Source organism: Sceloporus occidentalis, unplaced genomic scaffold, assembly GCF_023333645.1.
Source record: "Sceloporus occidentalis isolate IW3139 unplaced genomic scaffold, rSceOcc1.0.p SCAF_14, whole genome shotgun sequence".
Lineage (NCBI taxonomy): Eukaryota > Metazoa > Chordata > Lepidosauria > Squamata > Phrynosomatidae > Sceloporus > Sceloporus occidentalis.
Window position 1 is genome coordinate 19,684,369 of NW_028316994.1, and position 20,705 is coordinate 19,705,073.

Sequence of the window (20,705 nt, forward strand, 5' to 3'; positions counted from 1 at the left end):
GGGAGACAAGAGTAGGGCCAGCGAGGCTCAGTTAAGATGAAGGTCATCCTAGACTTTGGACCCCACAGCAGAGCCCTTCACCCATCTACTCCAACCAGGTTTACGTACCAATTCTGGAGGGAAGATCTGGATAGAGGTAGAATTTCCTCTGCTTTTTTTGTCTTCGGGGCTCTCAGTGGATGAACTCCTTCGCTTCTTCTTGGGTTGCTGAAAGCAAGGGAAAAAGAGGTGGCGAGAGCGTGAGAACCAGAAGCCATCTTACTTCCACATGTTTACATCAAAGAAAAGCACCCTGTGCCAGACCTCCTTCTGAAGAATCATGTACCTTAATAAAAGCTGCACAAAGGGCAGGATTTCAAGAAGTCAAGCCTCCCCTTATTCCCAGCAGCTGGACATGCAGCAGCAAAAGTAAAGGAAATAAAAAAGTGTGACTTGTACATCTGCAGAAGCTGGGGAGCATCCAATGGAATCCACAGAAGAAAGTACATCCCAGGACACTCAAAATATTCTTCTTTCATTAGTAAAAAACCCAATTTCCTGTTAATAAAACAACCATCTTTTGAGCATCTTGTTCCTTTTGTTGAATATCTTGTCACCTGACCCTTGTCAAAGGCCCTGGAAATGTGTCAGGAAAGTCATAACTTCCTTCTGAACTAGGAATTGCCTGCACAAAACAAGGGTCTCCACGATTCTTTAAGGGAGATCCGTTTGCCCAATGCAAAGCCACTTTCATAATGCCTTTTATTTGCTGTGCAGATGCTAGGAATGCTAGATGCGGGGTGCACTTCCTTGGAAGAGCACTAGGGGGCAACCGCGCCCTTCCCTTAAAAGGGGGGAATGTTTCTGCCAAAGTCATCTTTCTTCTTGGGGAACAGGTTCTCTCCTTCCTTGCTTTGGGTGGATGCTGCTATGAAGAGTTTTTTCCCTCCTACTAGAGTCAATGCATGTGACAGTTGTTTACACAGCTAAGGAAACATGGGTTGGCTTTTATTTTTTTGCAGTTGCTTTGCTGTGTTGACGCAATGGCCTGAGGCACGGCCTCATGATTTGACTTCCTTTCCAAACACTTTCCCCCCAAAATGTGGTGAATCAAAATCTTGACATATTCTGATGAAAGGCAAGAAAGTCTGCTGAAATAGCCAACTTGTGTGGATCTCTGCAAGCTGCAATAGAAATATCATGCAGAAGCTGGCCTGAATCTGGCTAGCCAATTTGCCTTCAATCTGCAGATGCACTCAAGCAGCGAGAGAAGCCACAGCCCTGTTTGGACTGTGTGCAATCTCCAAGAGGAAGGCCTTCCAGCTCAAGCCTCTTCTTCACCCTTCCCTGCCCTCCCATTCTTACAAACAGCCCCACAAAGGCCTCCTCCCTGCCTAGTGGGCAAAATAGAGCATGCTCACTCCAAGGGGCTCCTCACTGCTAGAGATGTGGGAGAAGCGCTGGAGCTTTCTCCTTCTGAATTTTCGGGCAATGTGCCTGTCGCTCATCATGTCTGCCCGCCCAGCCATAGCCTGCAGGGTGGGTGCGAGTTCTCAGACCCACCCTTGCTGCTGGGACCAGCATGGCCAAGGCTTTTGAATGCCTCTGCCCACAAAGTCAGTCACCCCGGGGGACATGGCACTATGTGATAATGGCCTGTCCTGATGGCTTCACAGAGCCTGGGGTTTCCCTGGTAACTAGGGAACTGTGACATCAGTGCCCACCTGGGACTGCCTTTGTGAGCCAGGCACTGGGGACCCTCTTGATCCTGGGGTCCAAGATCAGGCAGGATGTGTGTTGGGCTCTGGATCGAGCAAAGAGCTTCAAGTGGGAGCAGAAGCCTGTGTGGTCTGGTCTGTCCCCCAAAATCTCTGATGCGCATGCTCAAGGGGCCATGGGACAGGAGAGAGGCTGGGCCTTTCTGTTCTTGGAGTCAAAACTAGTTGCCTAATTGTTAGTGACTGTTACCTACAAGATTTCTGCCTTGCATTCCAGGTGGCCCTAAACCTGAAAGGCTGAGAGACAGAGGGTGGATGAATCAGGACCAATCCTGCCTCCTGTGTATCACACACACACACACACACACACACACACACTGTGTTGTGTAAGTGTGCCTTCAAGTCACCTGTTGATTTATGGCAACCCCATAAACTTCATAGGGTTTTCTAAGGCAAGGAATCACACTCAAATGTGCTTCTGCCAGTTCCTTCCGCTAAAATATAGCCTAGTATAACCTGGTATTAGTTGGCAGCCTTCCCTCCAAGTACTAACCATAGCTGACCTTGCTTAGCTTCTAAGATCAGATGGGACCTGGTGCTCTTTGGGTATTTAGGACCCTACATAGACTATGCTGACTTATAATTGTGAAATGCAAGTAGGGTAGGATAAATAAGCTAAGGTAAAATAAGGTGAAGTCATTAACTCTTGGGTTAATGGGGGAGTATGTTAGCTTTACTCATTTAGTAGGGAGTGGGATTCTGGTCCTACTTATTTTGGGGATGAAAGGAAAGACAACTGGAGAGGGGGAGATCAGGCAGGCCTATGTGTATATCAGTGAATGGATCGTGATGACATGTCTTTGAAAACTGCCCCAGAATAATAAAGATACAACAGGCATCTTCTCACTGACCAAAGCAAATGCAGCATATGCTGTGGCCAGATTTAGAGTTTTAATCATTCCAGGAACCTGTCTCTTGGATGGTTTCACCTTCGGATCTTGCCTGCTTGCTTGTTGCCTACTTCTCCTTCCCTTCCAGAGAACTCAGGGATTCTAGATCCTGCCCTTTAGTTCCAACCCAGAAGTGCCCACTCTCATTCTAGAAAAGGCAGGCGTCACAGGCTTTTTGGGTTTTGTCTCCAGACCCTCTTCTTCTGTCTGCCAGCCCTCCCCTTCTTACCAGCAATCAGCACCACTTCAGGCTCTTTTCAATGGCTGATTCTTTGCTGGCGTCCAGAGAGGTCCAATGTGGATGGTAGGATTAATTCTTGCACCTGATGAGAACTGGAGTTCCATAGACTGGAAGGCCACAAGCAAACACTATGGGAGCAGAAAAAAGACACAGGTTACCACAGTTCAGCTGAAAAACTCACTTTAAAACATAACCTTATGCCTGCTTGGTTGTAGACTTTAAGCTCCCCAAAATCTGTAATCTAACAGGCCATAGGGACTTTATCCCCTGCATACTTCAAGGTATACAGATGGCACCCTTTTGCTAGCAGGAAACAGGAAAGCTTGGAAGAAAATTCTGGAAGGAAGTGCTAAATCGAGGTGCAGCTGAGTATTAAGAAGATAAAAATAAGGACAGAAAATGTACGTAACTTTAAAGTGGGCGATAGAAGCGCCTACATTTTCTCTTCCTTGGCTCAACCATCAATCAAAATGGAGACTGCAGCCAAGAAATCAGAAGCTTTCTCAGACAGACAACTATGAGCGTGTCAGACAAAATCTTTAAATGTACAGATTTCTCATTGGATACATAGTCAAGATCATCCATGACATTCTGATTTCTAGGTAGGGATGTGGAAGATGGACCATTAAAAAAGGGTGACGGGGGGAGGGAAATGCCACTTGAAATGCAGGGCTGAAGGCCACCAAAATTTTGCTTTGGTTCTGTGTCCCTGCATGGCAGGCCCTTGTGGTCTCTTCCAACGCTATGATTCAATGGTTCCATGAAAAATAATAATAATAAAAGCTTTATTTTTATACCGCCCTTCTATCAATCAGGGCCATGTACAACATATCAACAACCACAGAATGCAATACAATAACAATAAAACAAAAAGACTTAACAAATGGGCCCAAGAGCAAATCAAGACCGAACCTTGCCTAAAAGCCAAAGCAACTAAACTGAGGCTATCGTACTTTCACTATATGATATCATATAATATCATACTTGGGAAAGAAAAGAGGAAGACCGCAATACAGGGGCACAGATGCCACCAAGGAAGCCCTGGCTTTGCAAGACCTGGGCAGGGCTGAGGATGACCCAGGATCTGGGAAGACTCTCCTCTGCCACAAAGTTGGCGCTGAAGATGGGACGCTTGGCCGCCTACTCCCTTCTACATTGCTCCTTAGAAACCTCACCCAGTCGCTCTTTTAAAACCCGTCTCCTCTTTTTCCTTTCCCTGTTCCCATCCCACACAAAGGCGACGGAAGCGCAGCTCTGGCGGTGACAGATAGCGGTGGGTGTTTGGCCGAGTGGGCGCCAAACTGCGTGCCCGCGCAGCCAGAAGGCAGGCTTTGCCGAGCCGAGGACAGCGACAACTGCGTGTGGCGTGAGGCTGCTGTGACACAAGCAGCAGACAAGCGGTGGGCGGCCAGCCCCCTGAGGCTGTGGGTGAATGCCCCTGCCTTCCGGTTGAACGCTTCAGGGAAGCGGCTATGCCGAAAGCCCTGGAAGAGCAGCAGCAAGGTTCCCGTCTGGCAGAGAGGGAAGCCCCCATAGTGCCCTCCAGTCTGCCTTGGCCAGGCCCTCCTGGGATAACCCTGGGCCCAGTTCTGGGCAAAACAATTCAAGGACGAGAGGGAGCCATGTGTCCAGAGGAACAAGGGCCTGGAAGCCATGAAGCCCTTTGAGGAGCGACTGGAGGGACAGGGGGGCAGCCCTCTTTGAGGACTTGAAGGGACCTGGCTGGAAGCAGAGTCGCCAACAAGCCTCAGAGATCTCCCCCGAATCTTTTACCAAACCCCCAGAACTCCTCAATCTCTATGGTCATTAGTCAGCCAAAATCCCCGGAGAGATTCCCAGGATTCCCAGAATCCCCCGGAGATCGGCAGCCTTTCCATCCCTGCTGCTCCAGAGAACAGGAAACACAGAGCAATGGAGCCTCTGGGTCTCCTTCCTTGGAGGCCGGAGGGCCATCTGCCTCTTCAGGGGCTGCTTTCAGGGAGAGGATCGGAGCCCTTTCAGGGGTCTCTTCCAGCTCTGCCCCGCTGCGCCTGCCCCAGTGTCCCTGTCTGAGGGGCTGCTCCTTCCAAGGCCCTGCTGCTGTGGGAGAGCCAAGAGGGGCTCCCTTGGGGCAGCGGTGGCCTCAGAGGCCAGGCAGCTCTCCAGCCCTTGAGGCAGACAGAGCCTTAGCCCCGGAGGCAGGCAGGCAGGAGCCAGTCTTGAGCCCCGGCTTCAGGGGAAAGGCAGGGTACATCTTCAACGTTCAAACAATAAACTATAGCAGACAACGAACTGAAAGCGGTTCCCAAGGAACTCCACTCTGCACATGCTCTGGAAAGGCCTTTCATTGAGAAGCCATAATACAGGGGGAGGGGACTGTCTGGCTTTACCGCCCCTTTTTCACATTAAGCAGCGTTGCTACTGGCCTAAAAACCCGTCAATCATTTCCCCCTCCTGTTGATTGGCTCGTCCCTTTGTCACTCAAACTGCCCCCTCGCCGCTCCTGCGGTGCTTCGAGCTCTGATTGGCCTTTGGGTATTTCGCCTGCCAAAAGTAATAAGTCCCGCTCAGCCGCCTCCGCTCTTTCAACCGTTGCCGCCATAAGCGCGGGAAGGCGTCACCTTAGGCCTGATTGGTCGCAGGCCGATCCGTCATTACGGAAAGTCCGTTCGCGAGAGCTGTGATAGGGCCGTTTGCTGCGATTCCGAGTGACGATTGGCTAAGAGTTTCACGCACCGCCTTCTTCCGCACGAGGCGATTGGATGCGGCGTTTAAAGGCAGCCCCTCCCTTGCAGGCGATTGGTTGAAACCGACGCCAGTCTACACTCCACCAAGGAGTCATTCGCGAGATGCGAACGGATTGGCGGAAAAGGAGGAAGACCCTACTGTCTCCTCCTATGAGATTGGCTTCCGGGAGCGGGTTTATCCAGCCTGGCTGCCGGCGATTGGCGGCCTCCTGCGTGGCCGCATCCTGATTGGCCGCAGCAGCGGCTCGAGGTCCGCCCACTCTGGCTGAGGTCTCGCTGCCTCTGCCTCGGAGCTTTCATTCGGGCAGCGGCTGCCGCAGCGCAACAAGCGGGATGGCGGCGGGCGAGGGCGGGGCCGAGGCGGTGCCCCCGCCCTCCCCCTCCCAGCCGGGCCCCCTTCCGGGCCCCGAGCGCGCCTTGGAGGAAGCGGCGGCCTCGGGCAGCCTGACCCTGGCAGGGCGGCGGCTGAGGCACTTCCCCGGAGGAGCCGCACGGCGCTGGGACCTCAGCGACACCACGCATGCCGGTGAGAGATTCGGCCCCGCCCCGCCCCGTTTCCTAGCAACTTCGCATTGGCTCCGCCCACAAATAGGGCCCGCGCTCTCCCTCTTCCGCGTTTGACCTCGGCCCCGCCCCTTAAGGTCCCTTTGGCCACACCCTTCGCCCTAAGCGCCTCCCACCCTTTTGAAGTGAGCTTTTTTGACTGACTGGAGTGGAGAGAGGGTCGGGACCTTGGACTAGATCTGGCTCGACCTTGTGTGTCTCTGTTTGTCTTCACAACGCCCCTGCGAGGTGGGCCAGGCTCACCAGTTGGGTCCTTCTTACTCAAGGGGTTGCCCCAGGGGCTTGCCTCACCTGTCAGGGGGCCAGGCAGGCAGGCAAGGTCTGTGATTTTTGGAGCCCTTCGGATGAGGGACACCTGGCTTAAGGAGACTTCTACGTGCGAAAGGGATTTAGGAGGCCAAGTAGACCACAAGTTGAACATGAGTCAAGAGTGTGATGCGGCACCTAACAAGGCCAATGCGATTCTAGGCTGCATCAATAAGAGAATAGTGTCTAGATCAAGGGAAGTAATCGTCCCACTTTGTTCTGCTCTGAGTCTAGTTCTGGGCAAACAGTTCAAAAAGGACATTGAGAAACTGGAGCCTTGTGTCCAAAGGAGGGCCACTAAAATGATGAAGGGTCTGGAAACCATTAAGTCCTATGAAGAACGACTGAGGGAGATGGGGATGTTTATCCTGGAGAAGAGAAGGTTAAGAGGGGATATGATAGCCGTGTTTAAATACTTGAAGGGATGCCAGATTGAGGAGGAAGCAAGCTTGTTTTCTGCTGCTCCAGAGAACAGGACACAATGGAGCATTGGATCCAAGCTCCAGGAAAAGAGTTTCCAGCTCAACATTAGGAGGGACTTCCTGAGAGTAAGAGCAGTTCGACAGTGTAAGATGCTGCCTTTGAGTCTCCCTCCTTGGAGGTTGTATTTAAGCAGAGGCTGGGTGGCCAACTGTCAATGGGGATGCTTTGATTGTGAGTTCCCGCATGGCAGAAGGGGCTTGGACTGGATCAGGGCCCTTGGGGTCTCTTCCAACTCTAGGATTCTATGAAAAGGGCCTGTGCTGCCAACCTAGAGTTGGACGCAAGTAGAGCCGTGTGCCGGCTCAGACCAAAAGGCCGCCGTGGGACGCTGGGCAACCAGGTGCCTGTTCAGGGAAGTCCACCGGTGGGACTTCGGGCCAGGAGTGCCCTTGCACCCGCGCTCCCCAGCCAGGGCTCCCACAAGGTGTACTGCCTCTGCTGCTGGAGGCTCCATTTGGCCCTCTTGACCAGTTGCCATCAATCCCCCCCCCAGCTCTGTGGATTTGGCTAACTTCCCCTCAACTAAAGCCACCCACATTGGCACAGCTGTCAGTGGGGCTTGTGGTAAAAGATCCTACGATTCAACAATGTTGTTGTGCAGTTTTTCTTATTTGAATACTTGGATGCCTTGCTTTAAAAACCCCAGTGGAGTGGAGCATTACATAAGCTGAAGCCGTCAGACCAAACGGCCTAAAGCTCAACCGACGTTTCTTTGTATAACAGAAAATGATATAAGCGCCTGTTCAGATAAATGTCTTTGTGCCAAAAAGAATACAGAGTCGGTGCCTGGCCAACCTTCTGTGGGAAGGCCCCCCAAATGAGACTCTCCCCTCCATCCTGAGCCTTCCTCTGCTCTCTGCTTGAGCAAATGGTCCTGAGTTCAGGTGCAGCACCGCTCAAATTCTCCTCAGTCCATAGTTCTACTGATTGGACTCTTCTGATCCTGGCCATCTCAAACTGCAAGATCAGAACAGAGACAGGAAGCCCTTCCTTCTAGCCTTCCCTCTGAAGGGAGTCTCCCCAGCCCTCTGCACGTTTTGGCTCCCTCTTTCTGCACTCCTTCTGCCTCTGCTGGACCCTTTCCCAGAGCATCTACCATGTTCCCAGTGTGGTTATGCCACTGGGTTGCTTAAGGGCACCATGACACCAGTACTTTAAAACCCTTTCCTTGTTATGCCCTGAGTGGGATCCTTCCTTGGAGGCCTTTATACAGAATCTGGATGGCCATCTGTCAGGGGTACTTTGATTATGATTTCTTGCATGGCAGAAAGGGTTGGACTGGATCAGGGCCCTTGGGGTCTCTTTCAACTCCAGGTGGCCTTGCTTGTGCTCAGAAGGGTGACCACATTGTCACATCTGGAGAGTTTTTAAAGACACAAAGCAAAGCTCTTCTCAGAGTAGGGGCTGTGAAACACAATGGTTTGGTTACTGTCCTTCTATATAAAGGAGTCCAGCGCCAGTGGGCCTTACTGGTCAGGTTGTGTCCCTCAGGTCAGAGGCTGTGGGGAAGCCATATGCCGTTTCCTTTGGCAGATGGAGGGCTGGAGGACTCTGGGCTCATACAGGCCTCAGCACACCTCAGAGATGGATTTGTCAAGCGTTCTGGCTGCTTTTAGCTTTCTCCTGCATGTCTGCTCAGCCTACATGAAGAAGGAGAAGGTGGTTTCCATGACAAAGTAAAACTGCCATTGAGAGGCAGCTGCTCAGGGCTGTTGCCTCCACTGAGGAAGGGATGCTAGCATCCTAGCCATTGGACCATCAGGCTGAGCCCCCTCCTCAAGGCAGGGTCTCCAGCCAGAGCAGCCCTGGCAGCAGGTAGGTGCCCAGCCTCCTTTTGAAGAGAGCCAGTGGAAGAGGTCCCATCATCCCTCTAGGCAACAGGGACCATTGCCCAACCCCTCCGACTGTCCTTTTAACGTTCTGTTGAAAACTACCCTCCTGTAACTTCAAACCCTTAAACCCAGTCCTACCTTCTGGGGCAGCAGAGAATAAATCTGTCCCCAGTTCTCTCTGTGGCAGCACTTGAGGTATTTAAAGAGGGCCACCATGTCACTCCTCAGTATTCTTTTCACCAGGCTGAACATGCCCAGTTCCTTCAACTTTCCCCCATATGATTGGTTCTCCATACATCTTATCCTCCTTGTTGCTCTCCTCTGAATTCACTCCAACCTCTCTCTGTCCTTCTTAAAATGAGGCACCCAAAATGAGATGCAGGACTTCGGGTGAGGCCTGACCAGGCTCCTCAGGGTTTCATCCTCAGGATGCTCTGGGTGATGAGTGCAGGGGAAGACAGAACCTCTCCTGGAAGGGAAGACTTTAAACATCTTCTGGATGTTTGTGTGTGGAAGTGAGGAGCCAGGATCGAGGCAGCTGTGCTTTTGTTGAAGGGGAAAGGGAGGGAGAACAAGTGCAACTTCCTGTTTCTCGCCTTCCTGTCCTCACAGTGATCTGGACACTGCCTTCTGCTTGAGTTCTCAAGGAGCCACAGGCCCCAACACTGCTGCCACCACAGCCCTGGCAACAGAACCAGACAAATGGTGATTTGGGTGGCAGGGATTTATAGTGCGGTGCTGAGTGCTCAGAAATTGAGTGCTGAGCCCTCCTGCTGGGTTGCTGGAATTAGTAGAAATGTCTGTGGTTTGGATGTGGGGTTGAGCCCACCCTCACGCACCCCTGACATCAAGATTATCTGCTGGAGCATCTCTTTCTTTTCCTTTGAGGGCAAGGTTTTGTTTTCTTCCGCCTCTTTCTGCTGAGGAAATGGGTGTAAGAGATCTCTGTCTTATACTGACATGGTTCTTGCTGGCAAAAACTGGAGCAAAATGGAGGTGTTGAGGAGAGACTCCTTCCAAAACTCCCAGCTTCTGCTCATTTTGGATCTCATAGAATCATAGAGTTGGAAGAGACCCCAAGGGCCATCCAGTCCAACCCCATTCTGCCATGCAGGAAATCCAGATCAAAGCATCCCCGACAGATGGCCATCCAGCCTCCGTTTGAAGACCTCCAAGGAGGGAGACTCCACTACACTCCGAGGAAGGAGTGTGTTCCACTGTCGGACAGCCCTTACTCTCAGGAAGTTCCTCCTAATGTTGAGCTGGAATCTCTTTTCCTGGAGCTTGCATCCATTGCTCCATTGTCTCCTATTCTCTGGAGCAGCAGAAAACAATCTTTCTCCCTCCTCAATATGGTATCCCTTCAAGTATTTAAACAGGGCTCTCATATCACCTCTTAATCATCTCTTCTCCAGGCTGAACATCCCCAGCTCCCTCAGTTGTTCCTCATAGGGCTTCATGGTTTCCAGACCCTTCACCATTTTAGTTGCCCTCCTTTGGACACATGGCTCCAGTTTCTCAATGTCCTTTTAGAATTGTGGTGCCCAGAACGGGACACAATATTCCAGGTGGGGCCTGACCAAAGCAGAATAGAGTGGCACTATTACTTCCCTTGATCTAGATACTATACTTTTACTGATGCAGCCTAAAATCGCATTGGCCTTTTTAGCTGCTGCGTTACACTGTTGATTCATGTTCAACTTATGGTCTACTTGGACTCCCAGATCCCTTTCACACGTAGTTTCATTCAGCCAGGTGTCCCCCATAATCCTATATCTGTGCTTTTCGTTTTTTCCTCCCTAAGTGCAGTGCCTTACATTTCTCTGTGTTGAATCTTATTTTGTTAGCTTTGGCCCAGCTTTCTAGTCTGTTCAGGTCATTTTGAATCTTGATCCTGTCCTCTGGAATATTAGCTATTCCTCCTAATTTGGTGTCATCTGCAAATTTGATAAGTATGCCCCCAATTCTATCCTCCAAGTCATTGATAAAGATGTTGAATAGCCCTGGGTCCAGGACAGAGCCCCACTGGAAACCCCACTGGTCACTTCTCCAAGATGAAAAGGAGCCATTGCTGACCATCCTTTGGGTTCAGCCGGTCAACCAATTGCAAATCCATGTAACAGTTGCCTTGTCTAGCCCACATTTTATAAGCTTGTTTGCAAGAATGTCAAGGGGGACTTTGTCAAAGGCCTTACTGAAATCAAGATCTACTACATCCACAGCATTCCCTTCATCTTTCAAACTGGTGATTTTATCAAAGAAAGAGATCAGGTTTGTCTGGCATGACTTCTTTCTCTGAAACCCATGTTGACTTTTCGTGATGATGGCATTGCCTTCTAGATGTTCACAGACTCTCTGTTTAATGATCTGCTCCAGAATCTTTCCTGGGATTGATGTCAGACAACTGAAGGATAGTTGTTGGGATCCTCTTTTTCCCCCTTTTTGAAGATGGGGACAACGTTTTCCCTCCTCCATTCCGCTGGGATTTCTCCTGTTTTCCAGGAGTCCTCAAAGACTATTATTTCAATGGCTCCGATATGACATTTGCCAGTTCCTTTAGTACCCTTGGATGTAGTTCATCTGGTCCTGGAGATTTAAATTCATTTAGATTAACCAGGTATTCCTCTACTATCTCTTTACTTATTCTGTGCTGAAATCCCCCTATTCTGTCCTCTGCTCCATTATCCTCAGGTTGAGCCCCTTTGCCTTTTATGAGAAGACTGAGGCAAAGAAGGTGTTGAGTAATTCTGCCTTTTCTCTGTCTTCTCTTACCATTTTGCCATCTTCTCCATGCAGTGGCCCTATCGTTTCCTTCTTCTTCCTTTTGCTGCGGACATATCCAAAAAAGCCCTTTTTGTTGTTTTTAACCTCTCTAGCAAGCCTGAGTTCATTCTGCGCTTTAGCTTTTCTGACTTTACCCCTGCATGTGCTCCGGTCCAGTGCTGGATATCCGAGGAGCTTGGCAGCTCCCCTTGTATCCTGACACTGTTTGGGTAAGGAGGTAGCTAGAGGGAGTGCTTTCTTCCTGGCCCTCTCTCTCTCTTCCTCTGAACCCATTGGTTAAGTGGAGTTGTCTAATTTTAAGTGTGTGACCTTTGAAGCCGTAACAATCTGAAGGGAGACCAGGCTAGAGCCTGACCTCTCTGTGTGTGTGTGAAAGAGAGAGAAATAAGAGAAAATGAGAGAGAGGTGCATTGCTTCCTGTGCTCCTTTGCATATGTTCCTTGCAGTCTTGGGCAGTTCTGCAAACTCTGAGAACAGGGTGGCAGGGGTGCCACCATAGATAGCCAACTTCTCCCCTCCTCTTCTTTGGTGCCACTGGTATTTGGGGCTCGGATGCCTCAGTTATCTGCTTATCTGTGGTTGCCTTGGTGGGGAAGATGCTGTCAGGCTTTTGAGGCCACAGAGGGCCAGATCCTTCTCCCTGGGGAGGGCCAAGGGAAGGCAGCTGAGGCTGCGTGGCTTTGTTTCTTCTAGAAGCCCAAGTCAGGCTGTCTGGCTGGCTACTAGGAGGCCTGCCCTCGACCACTGCTCCATGGATGTGGAGTTGCTGCGTGAAGCTCTCCAGATAGTTCTCTGCATATCCACCCCCCCCCCCCCCGGTGCTTAGAAAACCAGGGACCCATCTCAGCCAGCATCCTGTTTCTCATAGCTGCAGGCCAGCCAAACGCTTCCAGGAATCCCACAAGGAAGATACTGATGTTGCACACACACATGGCCCAGCCCAGCCCCTGGTTCCCTCTTGAGAGTGAATAGCCATTAACAGTCTTCTCTTCTTCTGTTAAAGCTGTCTCAGCCAAAGCCTGCATCTTGTGGCAGCGAATTCCACAGGATAATCAGTGTGCCCTATTATTCTATTGTATTGTTGTTCACTTAGGTGCAGTTCCCTTTTGGCCCAGCTCAGGTGTTTTGAGGGGAATGGCTTCCACCTTCATTGATGCTCTCAGAAACGTAGCCTCTCCCTTCATCCTCATTCAGCGCCTGCAGAAGCCTGCCTAGCCCTCTGCTCTTTTCAGGTAGATGCAAGCAGCATGGGAGAATTGTGCAGCTCCTGCCAGCCGAGTCTTCTCCTATAGTTTTTGCTGCAGCCATGCTATGCTTACTTCCCTCTGACAAGGTATAGTCATGTTTATGTTTCCTCAGAAGCAAACTACATTGAGTCCCATGGGGCTCAGTGTGTGTGGGACTGCAGCCTTAATTTCCTTTTATAGGAAATCTCTACTTCTCTACTCTTGCAGGTGAGAGGCAGGAGCAGTGGGTTGCTTTGTTACATTGGGAAAGTTGGGAGCTAAGGCTTCCAGGTTTTGAGGCGTGGGGTAGAGGATCAGATCAGGGGTGTGCTTCCGTTCCTGTTCTTGGCTCTCTTACATGATCTAACATGCAACCCATCCCTCTGTCCTTCTAGAACCCAGGTTAGAAATGGTGCACTCAACATATAGGGGCTTGAGCATCAAACCAGCACCTGAGCCCCCAGACCTAAATTGGCGTAGCTTGGCTCTTTTCTTTTCTGCTCACTGAGGTTAGGTCTGGTGGTCTCAGGTGGAAGAACAGGGGCAGCCATTCATTCTGGTTTCTCAATTTGTGGCAAGGTGTGACGGGTATAAACCGAGGTGTACGTATCTATGGGAAACCGTAGTTTCTGGTTCTAGCCATTTGGAATTTCTGGCTTGTCAGTTCTTATGTTGGAAAGTTGTGCTAACTTTTTTAGTTCGTGAGACTTTTTTAGCGTTCCTTCCAACTTCCTGCCACACAGTGTCTCCATGAACCGGGGGGGGGGGGGGGGGGCATTTCCACCTCTTGGATCCTTCTTATTGGCCCAGTTGAATTTCCATGAAAGCGATGCAGTTTGCCATCTCTCCTGTTCTGTCTTAGAGTTTGAGCTGGCAGCATCTTTCAAGGCTGGGCGCAGTCAGCTCATGCAGACAGATCTTGCTGGAGGTGACTCTCCCATGGAAAAAGTGACTGGGGACTGTTCCAGACTGAGATGTGGAGTCCAGCCCCTCTTTGCGTACCTTACTTAGCTGTTGATTAGCCTGCCGTGTCACATTCCTGCAGAGGAGGCCTGCTTGGTTTAATCCCTCCAGTGAAACCAAGCTGTAAAGCAGCAGTTTATAGGCAGAGACTTTTTATGAAATCTGGGATCCTTGTCAAATTTCTGGGGGCCCATGTTTCTTACACGCATGCCCTGGTATTTGGGCACTGTGTGGATGGTGTACACCTGCATTCAAACAGAGAGGAAAAAGAGCTGGTGTGGATTTGCAAAGGCAAACCATAGCTTTATTTTTCCCCCTTACCCTTCTGTTTCTGTTTTTCGTATATGTACATGTATGTATTTGGTCTCCTCATGCTCAGAACCTAAGGGCCATTTTTTACATATTGATGGCACTGACTTATTGGGAGAGCAGGGCAGCAGTTTGCGCTTGAATTGTGTTTCCCACATTCATCATTTCTTCTCCTGTTGGTTTGAGTAAAGTGCTGGAGGGGAAAGATGGCCAGCCTGTTGCCCAGCTGCACTGTTGATACACCGGTTCCTTGGAGCGGATTTGGCATGGCCCAAGCATATTTTCAGAACAGTGTAAGTTGCTCCTGAGGATGACCTTTGGGGTGGGGGAGACATTGCCTGGAGAAGCACACAAGGCCTTGCGACCCACCCACCCCCAGAGCTGAGTTTCAGAGCAGGAACTCAGGCTGGTAGTTTTGGTCTCCCCACCCTCCCCCTCCAGTCTCTTTTAATTGTACTGCTGTCTGTAAAAAGTTTGTTTTCTCTGCTGTCTGAATCTCCCAGAGAGGTGTTATTAATTCTCTTAGAAATTTCTGTGCCCAGAGCACAAAGGGAAAGTGTGTGTGTGTGTGTAAGAGATGAGGAGAGGGAGAGGCTGTCCTTGCACACAGCAAACCATGGGCTGTCTGAGCTAATCAGTGCCATGCTGCTGGGGACTATGTCACACCATGGAAGAGGCCCTCGTCCAGAGTTCTGCATCTTGCAGAGGAAGGAGTGTTTTGAGATGGCCACAGACCCACTCACAAAGCCACCTGGAAGTGTTACTGGATGGAAGAATTGACCACTGGCTTCATCATATTTGTTTGCTTCTTTTTAGTGCCCCTGTCTTCTAGGTCTGAAGCTCATTCTTCCTTGCTCCTGGCGATCCACCTACTAGCTCAAGCCTTTCAGATCAGAACAAGCTGCAGGTGTAAAATCATGGCAGGGTTTTGAACTATTCTTTGTGGGAAGCCTCCGTGTTTAGCCTGGGCGAGGGAGAGTGTTCATCCCCACGTGCTGTCGGTCCCGGAATAGCCTTTCACTTTGTGGCTGAGGGAGTGTGCCTGCTCCAAGGCCTGGTGGCCAGTGATGGCTCCAGGAAGGCATTAGCGTTAGGGAGAGCTGCACTGAGTGGCTTGGAAGGGGCGATATGAGCCAGTATTTGTATTTATGGTCATCTTTGCAGGCTCTTGAGATGCGAAAAAGCCCATGAAGCTGGTGGTCCTAACTAGCAGTCCATGCTCTGGGTGAACTGCATTGGGAGTGAACTGTGACCTTGCAGTGGGATGCATCTGATTTTGGGGGACAGAGGTGCCTGGGTACACTGGAGACCCACAGTGAGGTCTTGAGGAGGTGGCAGTGGATGGCTGGCATCTAGATTGCTTTTTAGCCCAGGAAAGAAAGAGATGAAACATGCTTACCCTTTCCTCCTCCTCTCTTCACCATCTGCACTGTTTGTGGCTCCAAACTGACCAGGACCTTTTTTCCCTCCAGGAACCTGATCTCCTCCAGGGCCTGGCTCACGTTAAAGGGAAAGAGGAGGGACTCGGCAGAAGAGCAGGAAGGGAAGACGAAGGAAGGAAGGAAGGTCCTCCTGCTTTCTGTCTCTCTCTCTTTGTCTCCTTCCTTGCAGACCATTCTTCTTTGGACCCCTGGCCCAAAATGTCTAACCAGAGAGGTCTTTCTGATCATGGGCAGAGGGGACATGGTGGGGGGTTACCATTCCCCTCCACCCACTGTTTGCTAAACTGAGATGCCACCCCCTCCCCAGCCAAGCAAGACAATAGAGGCAGCCACCAGCGGGAAGCAGTTTTTCGGCTTTTGTTAGCTGCAGGCAGCAGCTGTCCTTCTCATTCTGGCAGGTGGGTGGACGCGGGATGATGGCAAACTTCAGAAACGGCCCCCCTCCTGCCAGCGCCACCAGTCTGCGCACTCCAGGGCAAGCAGGAGGGCTCTGGTTTAGGTGCGGCTGTCACGCCAGCTTTCTCTTGAATGAAAAGTAGAAGGCAGTCGGGGCAGGAGAAGGAGATTGGAGAGGGAGCAGCCTTGTGCTGGGCTAGAGGAGGGGGCCAGGCAGGGCAAGACCCCCACCGCCATGGAAGAAGGCTTGGCAGATGTGGGACTTGGAGCCTAAGGAGGAATACCCACCCCTTCTTTCCATCTTTTATTCTCTTGCTGTAGGGGTAGCTGGATAGAAAGCCAGTTTGAAAAGTTTGAACTGTAGCTCCCAGAATCCCCTAGCAGGCATCTGACAGAGGCATCCTCTAAGAATGGAGACTAAATACAGTCCCCCCTCCTAACTTGCGGATCTGAGATCCATGACCTCGACTGTGTGCGGAGGGGCGATCGCCGTTATTTCTAACAGCACCCTATTTGAGGCTTGAATAATAATAATAATAATAATAATTTGTTTTATTTATATACCGCTATTCCAAAGATCATAGCAGCGAACAGCAAGTATGCTAATTAGCAAGTAAGCTAATTTGCCCCCAACAGTCTGGGTACTCATTTTAGCGACCTCGGAAGGATGCAAACCTGAGTCGAGCTTGGGCCCTTTTGCTGGTCTTGAACTCGCAACCTTGTGGTTTCGAGTGAATGGGTGCAATACAGGCATTTAACCACTGCGCCACCAGGGCTTCTATATACACATGGGCTTCTATATACACATGAACCTCCGTTTTTGTGTGGGGAGGGGGTCTGGAGCGCATCCTCCGTGCAAACGGAGGGCCAGCTGTAAAATCTTTAGTCATTGAGGTGCCACAAGAGTCTTTGTTTTTACAAACAGGGCCATGCCCACCAATCAAAAATGTTTGGACTGCAACTCCCATAATTCCTGAGCCAGCATTCAGTGGCTCACTGGCACTTTCAAGAATGTGGTTTCCTTTGGGAAAAGAGTTGATAGAAAAGCCTTGGGCACTTGGTGGTGGTGTGTTAATGGGGGGGAGTCTCCACCTGCCACAGAGCTACTCCCCCCCTTTCTAGTCTGGTGGGATGAGAGGTCTCTTCATGGGGGGCATGCCTTTCTCTCAGCGTTCCCCCCCCCCCTCCCGTTATTACAGGCTTGGTTGGTGAGGGCACAAGTGACAGGACCTTCTTGGTGGCTTCCCTCAGACTGAGGAATCTCAGCTCCCTTCCCATCAGCAGGCAAGTGTCTTCTACTTTGCCATGGCCCTTCATTTGAGTGATGTTGTGCATCTCTCCCTACGAAGGACCCAAGGAGCCTTACAGCAAGACTAAAACAAGGTATAGCTAAACACCTGGTTGTATTTTTTAAAAAGTTAAAAAGCAATCAAGTGAGCTGAAAAATATTTCTAATTTAAAACAGTGTGTAATAATTTATAAGACATGCCAATAAATATAAAATGCAGTAGATGGAAGTGGCAATGGGCAATGTCCTTGGCTAGCCCCTGGGATTCAGAGGGCAGCTGTGAGGATGAAGCCAGCCCCACACTGGCCTTGGAGGGCAGGTTTGCAGAACAGCCAAATAAGCCTCAGGCCTTGGGAGCACATGGCGCTGTCCCATGCAGGGAATTGAATAAAGTGGGGAGCTTGGTACTGGATAGGGCCGGGTGTCCCTTGGCCACTTGTGGGGTGGGGGTGTACATTTGGAGACATCCTTCTGCCGTCTCACCCTCACTTCCCAGTTACCCTTCCTTCCTTCCTTCCTTCCCTCACTTTTGCTGAGAGCACAGTTCAGGGGAGCTCCTTCTAGGTCTTGTTGTAGGGAAGGACCTTTAAAGGTTTGTTTGTTCTTCCTCCCTCCCTTCCCTCTTTCCCCTTGCAAGGCATCACCTTCCTCTAACCCTTGGATCACTCTCAGCCCTGAAGAGTGTTTTGTGGGAAGGGGGAGGCGCTTTGCCAAGCCAGCTGCTTGTGGGGCATGGTGCGGGAGGACAGTGGGCAGAGAATGAGCAGCCAGTTGCTGGACGTAATTGGATTAACAGACTTTCTCTTCCTTTCATGCGCTTGGGGTATGTGTCTGTCTCCAGTGCTTCTCCGCCTGAAGTTCACTTCCAGAAAGGGTTGCATAGATATTCAGTCTTGCTATCGTTTCAGTTTCAGCAGCTTGATCATCCAAGTCTGTGCTGAAGCAGAAGGAAATGTAGCCGCAAAGGGAAACTGGGTGACTTGCGCAACTGCCACGCCACCGACACACTGGCTCCCTGGGGCCAGATGGTGCAATTCTGCACTTCCATGGTCAGGGAAGACCCTTGAAAAGCACCTGGGTGGGAGGTAGTCGTTACCTTTATCTGGACATCTCTCTGTTCTCCAAAGCATGAGAGAGAGGCAGACACTGAGGCTGTTCCCTTCTTGCCCCCAGAATGCCCCATGGGGGTCAGCGGGTGCTGCTGCCTGGCCCTCCTGCACTTCCCCAGAAGGCCATGCTCTTGTCTTAGGAAACCTTCTTTTGCCTAGTGTTTTTTTTTTAAATTAACAGTTCCTTCCCCTTCTAAAAGATGAAAAATACTTTCTAAGGCTTCATTATCAAATAATATTTGCCAGCGATTGTGACTTTGTCCCATTTGCTCTCCTCTGAAACATGCCCTCCCAGACTTCTCTGAAATTGAATTTGGGTTGAATTGGTAGGGCCCAGGGCCAAATGTTTACCCCACCACAGGTTGCTGCAAGCCAAAAAAGTGTGTTTAGAAATGCAACCTAGAGGTAGCCAGCGGTCAATTTCCAGCTTTGGGTTTTATTTGTAGCTCCAGGAATGAAGAATCTCGTCCTGCTTTCAGTTTTTCCTTGCATGGGGGGAAGGGGCACTGGGGACTGCTAGTTCCAAAGAGCTTTTGGCCGGGAAGGGGACATCTGATGTCGCAGGTGGGTTTCCCTATTCCCTGGGCACCTCTTCCCCCCTCCTGGCCTTGGAGCTGCTCCTGGAAGTAGCAGCTGTTCAGCCTGGGGTTTGGGCCTCCATTCTGAGGTCTCTCTCTCTTTCTCTCCACAGGTGTGTTTGTGTGGCTGGGTGTGGTGGAGTTTGTGTCTCTTTGTGAGATTGGTTGTGGCATCTTGTATCCCTGCAGCCGATTACAGCAAACAGAAGCCCTGACCTGTGACTAAAGTGGCAGCTGGCACAAAGTGGAGGAGCTGGCAGAGCAACCAGCCAAGCGCAGTTGCCGGGAGCTCAGAGGAACCCTTCCTGGCGCACCCTCTTCACGTGTTCCCCCATGGGCTTCCCTCAGACCTGGGGTGGGGGGACCCTGCAGTCGGTTGCAACATCCTGGGGAATTATGGACTCCTTCCTGGAAAGCTGGTCTGCAGTCTTGGTCCTCCTCCAGACAATCTAGATGCCTCCAGGGTTCCCAGAGCCCTGGGAAGGAAGGGAAGGGGCACCAGAGCTTGGGCTGTGCTGGCTGGGGGCATTCTCAGGGTTACATTTCCCCTTCCCCCAAAGAAAGGAACTTCCCAATCCTCTCCCACACAGCACTTGAGCTTAAAGGAAATGTGAGACATTCCTCTCCTCCCCAACCCTCCCAGCAGCCCAGTTGAGTGGCCTGGGGGTCTTTCAATGGGGCAGCTGCTGGGAAGGACAGCCCTCCCTTGCTCTGTTTCTCCAGGCAGTTTTCTTTGGCAGATAACGGGAGCCCAGTTATCCCATCTGTGCCCTTCTCTCATCCTGCCTTCTTTGCACACATTCCAGTCTGCCCCTCAGCAGCCATCTTCTCTGAGATAAACATGCTTTCTCCTTTCACCCCTGTTAGCGTGGTGCCTTCAACTTCCCTAATGATGTTGTTAGATTTGAACTCTAAGCACAAGGAGCCTGTCCTGGTCATTGCTGTGAATGACAAGCTATAGTAGCCTTCTGTTTTGTTGAGCCTGGGATGAAACACAGCTTCCTGGGGCCCTTTCACACAATCATAGTGCTATGATTCCACTTTAACTGCCATGACAATATCCTGTGGAATCCTGGGGCTTGTCTTTTGGTGAATCATGACAGCTCTTTGGCTGAGAATCCTAGTAGTAGTAATAGTAGTAGTTGCTATTGTTGTTGTGTGCCTTCCACTGACTTCTAGGGTAAGATGACCCTAAGGTTACAGGTTTCCTTGTAAAGCTTGTGTCCTCGTGCCATTGCGGACTCATTCACTCGCGCGAAAGTCATGCTGGCGTTTGGGAGAGAAGGAGCTGAAGAGGAGGGTTGGTGGCCAGCCCCACAGTGTGTGTCTGTGTGCTGAGATATTGGGGGGGGGGGGAGATATTGGGACTTTTCCCGCACTAGGAGCTGTCTCTTATCTCTTCTGAGAAGTAGAGCAAAAGCTGAAAGGATGGCCCAGAATCCTCTAAAATAAAGCAAAGGCACAATTATTATTATTATTATTAACCTTTATTTATAAAGCGCTGTAAATTTACACAGCGCTGTACATACAGTCTTTTTAATTGGGCAGTTCCCTGCCCTCAGGCTTACAATCTAAAAAGACACGACACAAAAGGAGAAGGGAAAGGTGGTGGGGAAGGGGCCTCTCTAGTAGGATAATACATATAAAATACATAGCAATACAGGAAATGATTCAATAAAACAGACAACAAAGGAACATCAAATAGCGAGGGACAATTATGCAATGCCTGGGAAGGCTTCTCTGAACAGGATGGTCTTCAGCTCCGTTTTGAAGCTGGTTAAAGAAGAGAAGGCTCTTGTTTGTGGGGGAAG

General features: G+C 50.5%; 1 protein-coding gene and 1 long non-coding RNA gene across 3 annotated transcripts in view; one reads left to right on the plus strand and one right to left on the minus strand.

Moving 5' to 3' along the window:
• Nucleotides 1–119: 119 nt before the first annotated feature.
• Nucleotides 120–5,931, minus strand: LOC149304412 (uncharacterized). Its single transcript, XR_016272017.1, has 3 exons — nucleotides 5,489–5,931; nucleotides 2,877–3,016; nucleotides 120–207 (listed from the first exon to the last, which is right to left on the minus strand). It is a non-coding gene; the product is annotated as an uncharacterized LOC149304412 (long non-coding RNA).
• LRCH4 (leucine rich repeats and calponin homology domain containing 4) overlaps nucleotides 5,810–20,705 on the plus strand; it is a 43,333-nt gene continuing 28,437 nt past the window's right edge. Inside the window, exon 1 of one of the 2 annotated variants that reach the window (XM_089481149.1) lies at nucleotides 5,810–6,140. In XM_089481149.1, coding sequence (XP_089337275.1) covers nucleotides 5,948–6,140 — 193 coding nt within the window. In that variant the 5' untranslated portion in view covers nucleotides 5,810–5,947. The remainder of the gene's footprint in view (nucleotides 6,141–20,705) is intronic. The other variant, XM_089481148.1, reaches the window with a different exon arrangement.